Genomic DNA, 16,955 nt, shown 5'->3' with positions numbered 1-16,955 from the left:
TCGAGAATATCGTCAATTATCGTTCACAATATGCCTATATAATCGGTGATGGATTTAGCGTCAGGCAAAGTAGGCAATTGCCTAGGGCGGCAATTTTAGACCAATATTTCATTGAGAATACTAGGTTTTTTTTGATTTAATGTAAAAGGTGATTACTCTGAAGGATGGCAAATACAAATGTTTAATATTTAAATATAACATATTATTCTTGTTAATATAATTAACATTAAATTTCTTCTTTATTTTATAATGCATAACAATAAACTATGAACATCCAAGAAAATGATCAAACGACTGCCAGAAAGTATATCTATTATCTAAATACTAACCATAGATAACATATTTCGTTATTTTTACTAATTCGTAAAAATTATTAATAATCGGTCGTGGGTCGTTCGATCGTATGGCGTACTCACTACACGCACAATACATACATGTATGATATATTTTATACGAATACGGGTGACGATCGGTTCGTATTGGAACGATAATCTAATTATAAACCAGTCACTGAGAATATTTTTATGTAATATTCGTACGTACTAAAAGCAAGACGCAAACAAATTAAATAGTTCATTTTTTTACATTAGGTATTTTTTCTCATTATTTGTATGTTGTATAATAAAAAGTATGAATTTTTAAGTTTGATTATTTGCTATTGTTTTTTATAATAAAATAATTTAAATTTGATTGAACGCGTTAGTTTGTTGAGGGAACCTAATTATATCTATACAATAATTATATTTAACCGGTAGAGCAAATTTATTCAAAAACATGGTGATATATTATATTTTAATAAAAATATTATATTGGTACTATTTACTTGATTAGAACAGTTTATTAACATAACCAATAGTTATTGTTTAGTATCAGTATTTATGATTTATTTTTTTAGTAGTTATGTTAAATAAGTATTTAAAAATATGTTTTCTCGTTAAGAAGTTTAATGGGGCGGCAATTGTGTAAATCCGTCTCTGTTAATTGTGAACTTACGTTGTTTTCACGATTAAACGATTAATGAAGTAGTAAGTACTATGACTATGTAACCATATAGGTACTATGTAACTAAATAATTATTAGTCAAACCACATGTTTTTTTAAAATTTAATGTGCACCGTGCACGTCATGTAAATTGTAAATACTTAGAAATAATAATGACGTCGGTTAATATAGTCAGATAATATAAAAAAATTCTAACCATTCGATAAGTGATATCTATTATTTCATTTAATAGGTACCTACCTATCTATAGTAACCTATTCAAAATAAATTAATATTTTATAAATTTATTGAACCATTTTATAAAACAAGAATTCCTATAAAATTTGATATTTTCTATACGAAATACGATTATACCTAACCATTTGTTACAGATTAGTTTGTTAATATTTTACTAAATTTTTAACAACAAGTCAACAACAATATTCATTATAATTTATAATCAACGTCGTCACACTCTTAGTCGTCTTTTACCAATCGTACCTGTGATCACTATACGTCTTACTTATACTTTCGCATAACATGGTAAATATTATGTTTAGAAGAATTATTCATTTTAATAATATTTAACATCAAAGTAAATTGACCTACCACCAAATTTAAGGATAATAATTAACAATATTTTCCACGGCCTATCATAATTTTTTTTTTTTTTGATATTTATTAAATTTTAGAGCTCAGAGCAAATAGGTACCTATATGAGCATATTATTTAAAAATTTAAAATTAAAATCTATCAAACAAAACAGGACTAGGAATTTTAATCAGTTGGTAACAATGGTTACAGTGTCTCCACTTTTCGCTGATTCTTGACTCGTGTTTACATTAATATTGTGCACTGTGCGACGCAGTGTGCGTTTGTGTGTTTGTACTTAGTACTTTAAATTATTGTAGTCCGTGGTCTTTACTGTATGGCGGTGCATATAATGCGCCTGTACGTATTAGTATCATAATCTTTTCACTTTTGGTTATTACTTTATTAGTCTTTTTATTTCAGAGTCCACTCCACTTTGGACTGTGTCAATTTTTACCACTCCAGCTTAAATAATATATCCTGTGTTCAATTGCTTTAATTTTTTATTGTTTATAAGTTGTCTAACGTCCTTACACGAATCGATATTCTCTGTTAGTCAGTAAATTATCTTTCAGAAGTCGAATTGGTGAATTTTCCATTTGATCATAGCAATGTCGTTCGTCCAAGTATCTGAAACAAATGACAATGATAAAGAGGTGGTGGACTTGCCGTTGGAAAAAGATGGCACCCTCTTATTGTCTACTCTTCATGCACAATATCCGGATGCTTGCGGCTTGAAGTATGTAGCACCGGATAACGGCCGAACCCGAGCTCTTCGGCTTGTCGATGATAAACTACATCCACCTACTGATGATGGGTGGGGCGACATTGTATACTTTTGTTCGTTCAACAAGGGTAAGTTTATTTTATTTTTAAAATTGTATTTACATATTTGTATAATTGGTTAATTTAATTTGAGACAATATCTGTGTATGAGAATATTGGAAAAAGGTTTCAGTCAATTGGGATTGTCTTTCAAACGGACTGTAACATCTTTTTATAGTTAAAATAAGTATCTATTACTAGTTCATTCCATATTATTATGGTGAAGATATGTGATAAAAACTACAAGTGTTGGAATTAACTATTTATTTTCATGTACATGATCATAAACTTGTACTCTTACAATTTCATAGAATTTATTAAATAAACCTTTGTGGACTAGTCCAGAAACTTATCTAAACGTATATATTTATCAACTATTGATGACGATTGATTTTTAAAATATTATCTATTTAAATTATTTGCATAATATTTCTTAAATAAGTGATGTATTTAAAGAATCAATGTGAAATTATATATAACCATTTTATAATGTTGAGGAATGATAATGATATGTGTGTTCAGATAATGGACAGAAAAGGAAATTGAACGAAGAATTTGAAAGTGATGTTGAGCGAGCATCCAAGGAACCCAAGTCTGAGGCAACATCAACGGCTTGGAAGAATCGAGATTTACTTGTGCTCGGTTTACCATGGAAAACGACTGATGAGGACTTAGAAAGTTACTTTAGTAAATACGGTGAACTGCGCATGGCACAAGTTAGTTAAATAAAAATAACAAAGAAAAAAGGGTTTGTAAATTAGGAAATGTATGAATGTGATATAAAGTTATTTCTTTATATTTGGTTTGCGATAATACTTTTTTAGTATTTGAATTTAATCTTCCAGATTATCAATTATGTTTTATAACAAGTTATGTTATTTTAATTATATTATTTAATTTAGATTAAAAAGACAACTGACGGTAGATCTAGAGGTTTTGGATTCATACGATTTAAAGAACAAGAATCTCAAGTGCGGTCAATGTTAGATTCTCATGTAATAAACGGAAGGCGATGTGAGATTAAAATACCTAACATTAAGGTACATATAATATTGCTAAAATATTAGTTATATGCAATTTTAAACATTTTTTAACTGTAATTAACTTCTAATTTCTTATAATATCTGTAAAATATATAAGCACAAATTGGTTAGATATAAGGTATTAAATATTCTCCTTTATTATTTAAACAATACATAGACTCAATTTATTAATTTTTTTATAGCTTTGTAGATATGATGAAATTACAAAGATCTATTTTTTCTGCATTTTTATTAAAATAATTTAATTAATTAATCTTGTCTAAGTTTTTATCTGCATAGCAGAAAAACTTTTTGCACAAGCTGATGATATAAGTGGTAATAAAATTATAGCACTAGACTAATCATTAGTCATATAATAAAATCTCAATTTCCAATAAATTATTAACTACTTTATTTTACTTAATATCTTTAAAAATAAATTGAAATAATGAATAAATGTTTGAATAATCTTTATACACTTAATACATTGAAATTATCTTATTGTTTTTTAATAACTATTCAATTGATTTTTATGTAATGGAAGATAAGAATTTATAAGCTATAAATATTTGGTTTCACAATAATTGTTGATATTATATTTAATGTGTTCACTACTTCACTGTACAATTTAGTATTTAAAGAAACACGTAATTTATTCATAATCAAAAAATGTACCCGCGCATATCAATAATAAAATAATTATAATTTAATACGTATATCATGTATAATATACTATATAATCATATTATTATTTTTTTTCTTTTCTTATGAACAGATAGTATGCGTGAATTTAATCTCTCCATGTAACTAATGCGTGACATACTAAATTTTATGTTGAGAATTTTTTTTTTTTACTTTGTTATTTTGAATATTTTAGTGAATATTATCAAATTTAAGGATATTCATTTTTGATATTTTAATTTTCAAGCATATATTAAACATTTTACAATTTACAAAAATTGATTGACTTTAAATTATTTATTGATCAATGATCGGCTATACAAATAAATTGTTATTTTATTCTCACCTCTGTAATGGTTCTTAATTTATTTTAATTATTGATATTCTATTATAAATGTACAGTGTATACATTTTTAGCTCTTTAGTTTTTAAATTGTTGTTTTAAATAAACCAAAATAAATTCCAATTCAACAAAAATAGAAGAAAATAGTGTATTATTTTAAATTATTTTACAGATTAGAAATTTAACTATAGCACTTTAAGTGGACTTAATTTTATTTAAATTTACTAGATTTTTATGATCAGATTTCTGTATGATTATTTGATAATGAAAATAATTAATAACATATTCTATATTATAATATCAAGATGATTGATTAAACATATTAATAACAACTTTTGTTATGATTGAAACTAAAATGTATGATGTTCCTACTTTATACTTATATAATATTTTAGTTTATGATGTTTCACCATTTAATATTATATTTCAAATGAATATTTTATACATTTAATAGTATTTTATGATGTGCCTTATGTTTATTATTTTTTTTAATATCTAGAGGGTATTTTGTGTATCTGTGTTAGTAATTGTGTTTTCTGTTATAAAAGTATAATTATTTATGTTTTATTTTTTTATACTTCATTAACATAATCAAATTGATTTTAGGATGCATTTATAAATGAAGCGCCGAAGAAAATATTTGTTGGTCAACTGACTGAAAGTATAACTCAAGAAGATTTAGAAGACTATTTTAAAAAATTTGGAGATATTGTTGAAGTCTTTGTTCCTCGTCCATTTAAAGGCATTGCCTTTGTATCATTTACCAAACCTGATGCTGCACTCACTGCTCTTGACCAGGATCATACCATCAAAGATATTCGTCTCAGTGTGTCTGTTGCTATGCCTAAAGATAAAGACCAGAGGTCACGTGGTGGACGTAGTAGTGGCGGCGGTGGCGGAAGTGGTGGTAACCCCTATGGTGGTAACCCCTATAGTGGTCGTATGAGAGGAAGTCGAGATTCCTACAATAGTCGTGATCACTACTATGATAATGGTGGTTGGGACGATTATGACCGTGGTAGTTATTCAGACCGCTATAGAAATAGTCGATATGATAGAAAACCATACGATAGTGGCCGGTCATACAACTCAGGGCAAGTATGGAGAAAAAATGAATACTCCGATTCATCATCTGTATCTCAATCTAAAGATGTGAGTGGCCAGTTTGATCCAAATTTAGTTGCTGCAGTAGTAGAAAAGACAGTGAGAGGAGTAATTGGAAATATGAGCAAATATGAATAATGTACCTAATTCAATCTCATCTTATTGGGAATATATATTTTGACTTATATTTTTAATTTTAATATGACTTATAATTGTAATACAATTTAAATTAAACTGAGTACTTATTTTACTTTTCTTACTAATTGTCAAAATCACTCAACAAATTTATAATTTGTTAAATAATATTTGTGATAATCAAAATCTTTAATGCATAAAATAAAAAAGATGTACACATTAGTAAACATTAAGCTTAAGTTTTAGTATTTATACAATATACATATATATTAATATGTGAGATAAAAGAATTTTTTCCCTCAAAATATTTTAAGTATTTTACTATTTTGTTATTATTTTTTTCGAATAGTGATTTTTTCAACTAGTTGAATTTGATTGTTCTCTTTGAGTGTACATCTGTATTATAGTCAATATTTCATTTTTACATTAGTATTGGTTTTTGAACAAATACTATGATTTAATTTAGGTAAATACATTTTTTTTTATCAATTCACTTCTATAAATTAAAAAAATACATTAAGCTGAAAATTTTTTGATAAATAATTCATAAATAATAATTTTAATAATAATTGATTACTTTACAATCAACTCTGAAATAATGTTATGTACATCTATTGATTTTTTAATATTAAAAAAAAATTCTATTGATAAAATATACAATGTGTTATTAGTTATACTTGTTGACCTTAAAAATTATCATTGAATCGATTTCAATATGACAAAAACACGATTTTTAAAATTCATATACTAACTAGTAATCGAAAGTCTCGTGTAATTTACTATAATATTAAGTACTCAATCGTTTCATGTTTGATCTATAAACCATGTCTTAATTATTGAAAAATGTTGGGAAACTTATGAAGTTAAAAAAATGAATTAAATTACATAAAAAAATTAGGATCACGTTCTACGGTAAAAAAAATTTGAGCTAACCTACTCGCGATGTTCTCTGAGTTCTGACCTTCTGGGTAAAGCTAATAGGCTCAGATTTAGAATAATATACTAATATATGTGCCAAAACGTGCTATTATGAAGGGAAATATTACACCCAAACGTATGGATATACACCCTAAAGTGTTCTGTTTTGGGTAAATGCACCCATAAAAATATAACAAGATAAATCGCAAGTCCGCGATGTTGATAATGCATTCCAGAAAATAACAAGGGAGAGTAAAGTTCAACAACATTATGTATAATTATTTTATGTTGAAATAGTCAGTCCACATACATAACCGTAAGAACTGATAGCATTAATTCATAATTTTGTACTACCACAACGGTTGTGTTGTTGCATAGCCACTGAAATGGTTTAAATCCATCCATCCCCGTTAACATAGCTCATATAGATCTATATTTTGTTGTCAACTATGAATAAGGCGTAAAACCGATTAAAAATCTCCCTTCATCCCCAAATTTACATATATACTCGGAGGAGTGTTTGGACTCGCATTAACATATTGAGAATTGAGATCTCAAATATCGAGGGAGTATACCTATCTATACGACGCGCATTTTAAATAATAATTTAAATTTTAGAATATCTATAATTTCATTTTCATCACTATCTATAGTATGTCTATACAAGTCTATAGATTATGTGTATTTAAGTAGGTAGTATAGGTAGGTACTAGTGTATCATAATCGCCCGAAACTGGTATTAGGACAAATAACAACAGAATAAATACATACCAACCTAATTATTTATCAAAATGTTCACAATACACGTATTTACATTATTTAAAAATAGATAGGTAATAAATATAAATAATAAATAAATTTAGCAAAAAAAAATTTTAATGTATATATAAATAAATAATTTATTGCTTACATTCTACAAGACTGACGGTCGCAGCTGATGAGAAATGATTTTTGATCGAGAAAATTAGGAATACCGTCCCAATGCTCGTGTAATAAACAGCATAAATCAAAAACTGTAAAAAATATAAAAACAAGTTTAGAATTACGTTTTTTAAAGCTTTTTCTTAACGATTCTAATTATAAGGTTAGTACATCTATGTTCTACGTAGAGCATTAATGATAAAATATAATGTGTTAATTCTAACGTTGAAATTGCACATCATACCGTACCCTCGGAAAGTATATTTTAATCCGCTCTATGATATTCTTATATCTATATTAGGTACAGATTATTGATTTATTAAAATGTCTACACGTTAAATAAGCTTATAGCTATAACAGACTTTCAGAGGTTCTCAAATTGTGGTAACTAGTTGGTACGCGGAAAATCACGTACCGGTGGTACAGGAAATAAACAAAAATACAAATGGGTATAATGGTACTTATTGTAACACAATAACCTAACCCATCTACGTTAAAATTCATCATAATATTTTATCGATTGGTCATTTTAAATAGTTTTGTATTAAGTCGTTAGTGGTGTACAGCAACTGGCCTGCCTGGCATACAATGTAATACACGATGTACGGCTAGCACGTGTAAAAAAGTTCACTGATATTTATGATATTTAAAAAAAAAGAATCCTCTTATACCGTTTATTGTTTTATTGATTTATTTATTTACTTGTTGTATCGTCGAGACCGAGATAATGTGACCTTGGACGATGCCGTAAGTCATTAGCGTGTGCAGGAATAGAGCTATAAATGAGTTAAATCCAAACACGAGACCGTAACTATCTCTGCTTAATCGTTTTGCGACTTCGGATCTATAATGCACAACGACACGCCAAACGGCTATTTAAATAAATGTACGATTTTTGTTTTATGAAGACATTCCAATATTAATTACTCGGCGACTGTCAACATCGTTTGATAAAGACATCCGTAGATTATGTAGAACGCGTAAATAAACCACATAGTTCTCGTGTAAAAACAACCGAAAAGTACAATTCCGGCGAGTATTGAACCAATTCCTAAAAACAAGTCTCCGACTTTAAACCAATTCAATTCAAGTTTGCCAATCGAATACGCAGCAATGGCCCCTAGAAATATAATTCATTACAAAATTAAAACCAAATTTATAAGTATTGTATTATTATAATTATGTAGACAATATATATATAAATATATTCAACATGTTTTATTAAGATATGACGACCGTATTACACGACCGACACCCTCAATTTCCGTCTCTCTACGACGGGGAATAAAGATTATATTATTATCGAACCTTGTTTCGCAGTATATTTTCGCTAAATGTTAAGATCCGTAAGTTTATCATTAATACAATCATAAAATTGAAAAACGAGAATATGTAGAGTCAGCTTTATGTTCGTAGTCCGTACACACAGCTAGGCTCCATAATTAGTATTTTATACATTTATTTAATTTTTTTGTGTATATTAAATTACTTTGAAAAAAGTTATCGATAAAAATAATAGTATGTTGTTTCCATTTTATTATTTGATACAAAATAATTTTTTCCTCCTTTTAACTCGATTAAGTCCATTCTTTATGGAAATATACGGAACAAGTACCTTTTCTATATTACCCGTCGTACGGACCTATAGATAAATGTAATACGTCAATGCAGCGTCGTATCACGTTTTTCAATTTTTGTATAATGTGTACCTATTAAAGTGTTAAGTGATTCTGCCGCACCGTTGTACAAAGTAAAATGCGAATCCTCGTTTAAATCTAACACATACGTGTATAAAACATTAATGTAAGTGTAAACCTGAAATGAAAGTATAGTTATACCGATTATTGAGTAACACATTTTGGACATTTAAAAAACCTATTTAAAAAAAAAAATTAATATACTGTGACAAGGACAGTAGCGGGAATTCCCTTGAGTGTGGATCTCCGACGATGGTGTTCGAGGGGAGTGGGTGGAATTCGACAAAAATATTTATATGATGCTCATATCAGTACTTGATGTATTGGGTTTATAAGGGGTTTGTATTTTATGTGAAATTCAATTGCCACTATTGCCAGTAAACGCGTAATAATACAATAATAACGCAACCACGTATACATGATTGATTACTAAATGATGTTGAAATAATATAAAAAAAAAAAAACGATCAAAGACCTATCGCCTTATACAGTTACTCTTGTATCCGCCACTGACAAGCGAGGTCTGAAATTTTGCCAAGACTGAAATTGCTTCGTCCCCGAGAGCTACACGTATCATTTTTTGTCACGTCTTCGCTGCCTCCGCCACTCCCTCTCTATTGACATTATTGTAATATGTGATGAACTTATTGTACAAGTCGCTCGCCACTGATATGGCTCACTATTTCCGCCCTTGTCGCACAATATACTATTTAAAGTATTTAAATATTGCATTGCGTCTATACCTGTACATATGCTCCGAAAGCGAAAGCCCACCATAAACACAGTTTTCTAACATATGGATCTGAATACGACCGTACGAAATCCTTCTTTAAGTATGATAATACTTGACCCAGACTTTTGTTTTTATTTATTTCCTTATCGGTCGCCTGGAAATTAATTCAATGATTTAAATTAAAAACGAAACAGACATTTGTCTATAACTTAATAGGTATGTTGTATTAAACAGTTTATAAAATATAATCATTAGACAGAGAGTGTAGGTACCTATATATAATAATATTAACATTTGTATGACTATTGACTATAGTGTCCGTAAACTGTGGCGAGATGACCCCTATACCAACAGTACCAACAATATTCGTATCGGGTGAGCGTTCCATATTAATTATTAAGTTACTTTTGTTTTCGATGGTTGAGATTCAATATCTTTAATGATATTTGATCCAACAGAGGTAGACATGGAATTTGAAACTGGCGGCGTATTAGGCTGATCGATTGATTCAGATCTTTCATTGTGAAAATACACACTTTTAGTGACGTTAGGCATTAAAAAGACCCAAACAGCGGAGAAAAACATACCTTGAAAATCAAATTATTTAAATTTTATTAAAATATAGCATATATGTCGCATCCATATCACGTTTCACGAAATGGACAACGTTTGCATACATTTTACGAAACGAAATCGCGATTTCTCCACTTCACGTAATTACACAATATGGATTATATTTCGTGAAATGGATACCTAAACCGTCATCAACGGTACTTGTTCAGTCATTTGGATGTCCGTAAAGCGAAAATTAAAAAAAAAATTGTTATATATTATTCCTAAAATATCATTTGTTATTAATTTTTTATAAAACTCATTTTCATGAATGCCAACGTTGTCCATTTCGTGAAACGTACAATAACGCGGATATGGATGCGACATATACACATACCAATATACGTTTTAACTGAATGCGATTAAAAGACTTAAAGACTATATTTATAATAACGAGTAAAATATTTACCGAATATACTCAAGTAAACTAATTCAACGTAAGGAACTGAACCGTTGACGAGACTGATGAGTTGCGCGAATAAAGACGACAAGAACTTGCCCGATAGACACGCCGCTCTAGCTTGTCCCGTGATCCTTTGATAGTAACGTTTATCATCGGTCATGGCGTATAAGTAACCAAAATAAGCCACTTCGGACGAAAAGAAGAAACCGTAGAATATTTGGCCGATCTGTAAAATATTTTTATCGTTACCTGATATTTTAAAAAAACTTTTTAAAGAACGTTTTTATAAATTTCGATTCTCGATGTAAAACACAATAAGGTAATAATATTATAATATTCTAGCAGAGTCATAACGACAGTGTTTCACATATTGGTATAGCTTACCTGCATTCTCAATAAGCTCGGATGTCCAACGATGCTGCAGTAGGTTATTATACCACATATACCGTCCATTATTAATACAGGCTTATATTTCAGATAGTCGGTGATCAGGAACACAATGATGATTAGACCAAAGCACGAATACGCTCCGACTGCATAAACATCTCTAGACGTCTGTATATAAATCACGAAAATTCGGTGAGCACATATTATTATATTATACTAGATGATTCAGGAAGCATATTCATTCCCTATATTTCTGTGGTATTTTTAAATACGATTAAAGACCATATTTTAACGTTTTGATTTTTGTACCACTTAATTAAGTTGTTCGGATTCCTGCGGAGATACAAACTTATATTTTTCAAACTGCACTATTTTTGCTATTGTAAATTATTAAATGGATAATTTTCTGAAAATTTTCACACGTAAAAATAAAAATTCTAGTATTATAGTCGTTAAGTTATTTAATTGCGTGTAATAACAAGGATAATAGGCTAAGAAGGTATGGGATGCTACACCTCGATTTCCGATTTGAAAAATGTATAAATTCATATTAATCTATCAACATTTATAATTTGTAAAAACGGTCAAGTAATATAAGTAGGTATAATTAACACTAGATACAATATTTTATATTTTTGTAAAATTTTCAAAAACAAATATCCTTTCAGCAATTTATTGTAAAAAAATGGAGGTCTTACTTTAAAAAAAAAATTGTATGGCCATGGCAGGACGATACGGTCTACTACTGAAGTAATACAAAAATGTCATGAATCAGAATTCGATTGTATTCATAATTATTTAAGGTAAAACGGGGGTGAGCGCTGAGCATACCCGGCAAACTCTATTATTTTACACCGTACAACATGTGCACCTACTTATTGTAAATTGTATACGATTTACCTGAGTTAGCGTGATGTTTATGGCTGGACTTGTCATGTAAGCCGCATAAAACGGTTCGATAGGCCTAAGTTCTCTGACGAACGCAAACACGCACACGAATAGAGAGATCTTTTTCCATTTCTTCATGATTGTTGTATCGGGGTATTGAAATGAAACGTTTGTACACGCGATCAATGTTTTTCTAAAAGAAAATAATCATTAGTTCAATGATAATATGATACAGTAGTCATTTTTCGGTCTTATTTTATATCGTATTGAGAGTGGCTATGGTCGCGGTTATCTTGAAATGATTAGCTGTAAGAGCTCGGTTGAGATTAAGAAATTCACTTAAGAACTATTGGTATATCAGCAGGCAATTAAACACATTCATTATTTTTCTGAATAATAAGGATATACATTTCAATTAATGAACAAATAGCAATTGAGTGTTCTGTGTTTAATTTGTTTTGACGAATCCACTCCCCGGATAACAGTTGCAGTGTATTGTTTTAGGCGGTCACAATTGTTTTGGCTTAAGAAAATTGTCCATTAAATAAGTATCGATTACGCGCATTCGGTGTTTGTTAATAGATGTATTAAGTAAAAACGAATTTTTTTAAGTTAACGATTAAAAGTGAACAACACGTTACAAACCAAACCGGAAAAAACACTAGTAGGTACTTGTGTAGGGTGTTGACTGGTTGCGCTCAACGGCTGTTATCGAGATTTTAAAAATGCTGCCCTCGCTTGTTAATATATACACGGTTACAATATATAGCCCGTAAAATAGAAGAGGTAAATATACAAACAAATAACTATAAATACAATTGTTTATAAAAACAGTGTAAAATAGTATGAAATGAAAGAAAAAAATGCATATTCTTGGAACCATGTATACCTCTACCTAATATTGTATTTTGTAATAATTACTAACAAAATAATACGAATACAATAGTCAATGAAATAATAAATATTTTAATTATGTGGCAATCAATGTGATAATTTGTCAAAAAAAGAAATAATTAGATATAATAATTATATATTATGTTTTGTTATAATAATTACTAACAGATTTTACAAAATCTAATCTACTAATATTCTTGTTTTTATATTTATTTATAAAATCTTCAATACGGGCTTTTTTGTTTAAGTATGTTTATTATTTATTACAAAATATAACATCATATATATATATAATTGCAAATATCAAAATTTGATTCTAACATTTTATACTATTTTACATTATTTTTATAAATAATTTTATTTATTGTTTGTATATTCGCCTCTCCTATTTTACGGGCTATATATTGTAATCGTGTATATATTAACATATGAGGGCAACTGGTACATTCGGTTGGGGGCAACTGGCACATTTAGTTGAGTGCAACTGGTGCATTTCGCTCTAGGTAGTTTGGGGAATTTGGTATAAAAAAAGGTACTTTTGAGGGCAACTGGTACACGCCCCTGTAGTATATAATATATTACAGGGGTCGGCAACCTGCGGCTCTTTCGATCTTAAGTTGCGGCTCTTTAGGTCCACACACAACAATAATTATTTTATTATCAAAAAAAAAAAAATATTATTAAATAAAAAAATATATATTATTTTACATTGCATATTTATTTTGTTGTTTTTAAGAATATGAAATAATTGAAATGCTTGCACAGGCCATCATAATCAACTAAAATTAAAAGTGTGTATCAAACAATTTTATAGGAGCACTCAAACATTTGTTTACTTTTTTATTTTCGTGTTTAAATACCTACATTAACTATCATCGAAATAAAGCCCTTAGAGTTAAAGCCGGCTTTAGAGTTAAGATAAGTTCTGACGTAGAGATATCGGCACTTCGGAGTAATACTGATCAAATCATAACTGAATATTCATTTATTTCTGATTACAATATTTGTTGATGACATAGCACAAGAAAAAAAAGTCACTTATTTCTATCCACCACATTTAAAAACCGATTTTATTTATTCTCGGGCGACGCCGGCAATGCAGCTAGAATATATTAAAAATTATGAAAAGTTTATGTGTGAAAAATAACTCAATCGACAATGGTCAACATAGTGTCTATGGTATATAAAACCGCAGATTGCGCAGAACTCGGGTAAAGGTGAACTACAAGTTTCGACGGCAACCAAAATATTGAAAATATAATAACAAGCCACACCACACACCGGTATATGGCGGTCCAATATGGATCCAACGATCAAAAAGATGCCTGCTTGAAGCATGGCACAACAGAGTATTTGCACATCAAACTAAAACCATTTTATCTATTATAAATCTTCTTGAACTGGTTGGATGTTTTTTTTTTGAAAAATTTTAAGTTATATTTTAAAAGTACCACAACTTCAAACCTTGAAGTTAATATACCTATCTCATAGTTAAGATAAAAATAAAACAGAAAGCGATTACTGTTTTCCTAATCCATAAATAAATATAAAACGTGTCAAATCCCTACACACGTTAGATTCTTTGATTTCATTAATCTGCAGGTTATAAAATCTGTGTATCTCAATAAAATACTGAACTAAAGTGTCTACTTTTTGGTGTTGCATGGCCTTTTAAAAACCCTATATACGCCACTATATAATTGTAATTATGTTCTATCTATAGTTTAAGAGCAAAGATATTTTGTTTTGAGGTTAATAATTTCTGATTTAAAAATACTTATTTACTTACTAAAAATTACACAACAAAAGATAATTTATGTTTGTACCATATGTTGTGTGTACATACTTGTATTCATTAAAAAATATATTATATTATAATTTATATTGTTATAGTTATGTATTATAAAAAGATATAGTAGTATAATATTATATAATAATTGTCCTATTGTATGAATTGTGATTTAACATAATATAAAATGTATTCATATTATATCGTTATAATATTCAAAATAATTTTGTTTTGAAAATTCTAAAAATTACTTGAATATTGCTAACTAACATAGACAGTAGAATGACACAAATCAATATTATTTACAGACCCGTTGCGGATATATAAACTGACCGCGGTGATGTATTTGGACGGCGAATTTTGAAATCAGCAAAATGATAAACAAATAAATGGTTTTTTCATAAATGATATAATAAATGATTTTTATCAAACACACTTTTAAATCACCAACGAAAATAATACTAGTTAACTATTTTTGTATTTGTAGAACTTACACAAAATAAATGTAAAAGAAGGTTTAACTGTACACCGACGTAGACCACATAGATATGTTGTGATCGGGGGGGGGGGGGAGCAATATATTTGGTTTGTATTTTTATCTACTTTTAGAGAAATATTAATATCTTTTTCCCTGAAAACGGCTTGTTGACTACCGTCGACAGTTGACACCTTGACCGTTGATTATCTATAATAAAAGCCATAATGTCTTTAACAAGAAAATTATACACGTTTCGTTAAAAATAAAATTATTATTATTGTTTTATATACAAATTGGTCATAGTATTGATTATAAACTTATAAACACTAGACAGTATACAAAATATATACTAATATTTATAGTTTACAAACATAATCGATTAGGCGTCGCCGGTCCATAACATTAATGACTCGACATTTTTATGTATTTTAGATTCTGAGCTGAGCAATGAATGTATTGATTTTATAATAATATGTGTGTAGGTATGTTTTTTAGATTTTGTTTGAAATTCAGTACTATAACAACTTACGGCACTTACGCGGAACCTCGTACAGTGGACGCCGCTTATAAGACTCACGGATATAAGGTATTCAGTCCCTTATTAGACTCAAAATCGTTTGGAACGATCAACTCGGTCAAGACTTATCCAAATAAATTATAAAAAATTCGGTTTTAAGACTCATCATTTCGTTAATAAGACTTAAATTTCGTAAAAAAAAAAAATGATAAAATAAACATTTTTGGTTAAAATTTAGAGATAAATTGGTTTTCAAAAATTACATATTTGTTGGGTTATTTCTGCTTTCGATTCGTGTTTTATAATGCGTGTATGTATAATGCATTTTATCGTATTTCATATTATTCACAATTATCGTTATTGTAATATGAGTACAGAAATTATATTTCTGGAATATTAGTTTATAACTCAAAACAAACCAAAATAACAAACGTTTTTCATAAATAATAAATATATCATATATCTTTTATAATTTTTTATTAATATGTTATAATTTTTATGATATGTATTATAATTTAAATTGATGATGACGAATGATGACTATTGATAGTTTTAAATTATAAATTATAATTTGTAATATGTATAAAATAAAATATATCTACTGCACTTATGACTTAAATATATAGCTATAAGCTTCTGATTTTGCAATTGCCAATTTTTATATAGTTATTGAAATGTAAAACACTTCCACATTAAAAAACGTCAAAATATTTTTAAATTTTTCAATCTCGTTCCCATAGATTTTTTATGATTTTTGGTATAATACGGTGTATACTAATATATTTGTTTATTTAATTTTTAACTTATCGATAACAGTTTTTTTTTGAAAATTACATATTGTTGAGGTGTAGACAGTGTAATGATTCAAATATGTATATAAAAAAAGCCAGTTTAATTTTAAACACCAAGCCTAATTATGTTAGAATGAACTTTCATAAACAAAATAAAACTAATATAAAAATAGTATGAATTAATAATAACATAATAATAACAACAAAAATTAATGATTGTATATTTATTGTCTCATAATATAATA

At 28.4% G+C, this 16,955-nt stretch overlaps 2 protein-coding genes across 2 annotated transcripts; one reads left to right on the top strand and one right to left on the bottom strand.

Annotated features, from left to right (window-relative positions):
- The first annotated feature begins 1,867 nt into the window (after positions 1 to 1,867).
- On the top strand, positions 1,868 to 5,797 carry LOC113553994 (TAR DNA-binding protein 43-like). Its single transcript, XM_026957617.1, has 4 exons — positions 1,868 to 2,427; positions 2,920 to 3,113; positions 3,300 to 3,437; positions 5,050 to 5,797. The coding sequence occupies exons 1-4, from the start codon at positions 2,184 to 2,186 to the stop codon at positions 5,683 to 5,685; spliced, it is 1,212 nt and encodes a 403-aa protein (XP_026813418.1). The 5' UTR covers positions 1,868 to 2,183; the 3' UTR covers positions 5,686 to 5,797.
- A 1,657-nt stretch (positions 5,798 to 7,454) lies between these two features.
- On the bottom strand, positions 7,455 to 12,484 carry LOC113553993 (thiamine transporter 2-like). Its single transcript, XM_026957616.1, has 9 exons — positions 12,254 to 12,484; positions 11,351 to 11,521; positions 10,973 to 11,192; positions 10,357 to 10,538; positions 9,962 to 10,105; positions 9,231 to 9,336; positions 8,449 to 8,641; positions 8,224 to 8,365; positions 7,455 to 7,613 (listed from the first exon to the last, which is right to left on the bottom strand). The coding sequence occupies exons 1-9, from the start codon at positions 12,377 to 12,379 to the stop codon at positions 7,500 to 7,502; spliced, it is 1,398 nt and encodes a 465-aa protein (XP_026813417.1). The 5' UTR covers positions 12,380 to 12,484; the 3' UTR covers positions 7,455 to 7,499.
- Between the last annotated feature and the right edge of the window lie 4,471 nt (positions 12,485 to 16,955).

The sequence above is a fragment of the Rhopalosiphum maidis genome, chromosome 2 (assembly GCF_003676215.2).
Source record: "Rhopalosiphum maidis isolate BTI-1 chromosome 2, ASM367621v3, whole genome shotgun sequence".
Taxonomy (NCBI): Eukaryota; Metazoa; Arthropoda; class Insecta; order Hemiptera; family Aphididae; genus Rhopalosiphum; species Rhopalosiphum maidis.
The sequence above is the reverse complement of the archived record's forward strand: the minus strand, read 5'-3'. Positions and strand labels throughout refer to the sequence as shown.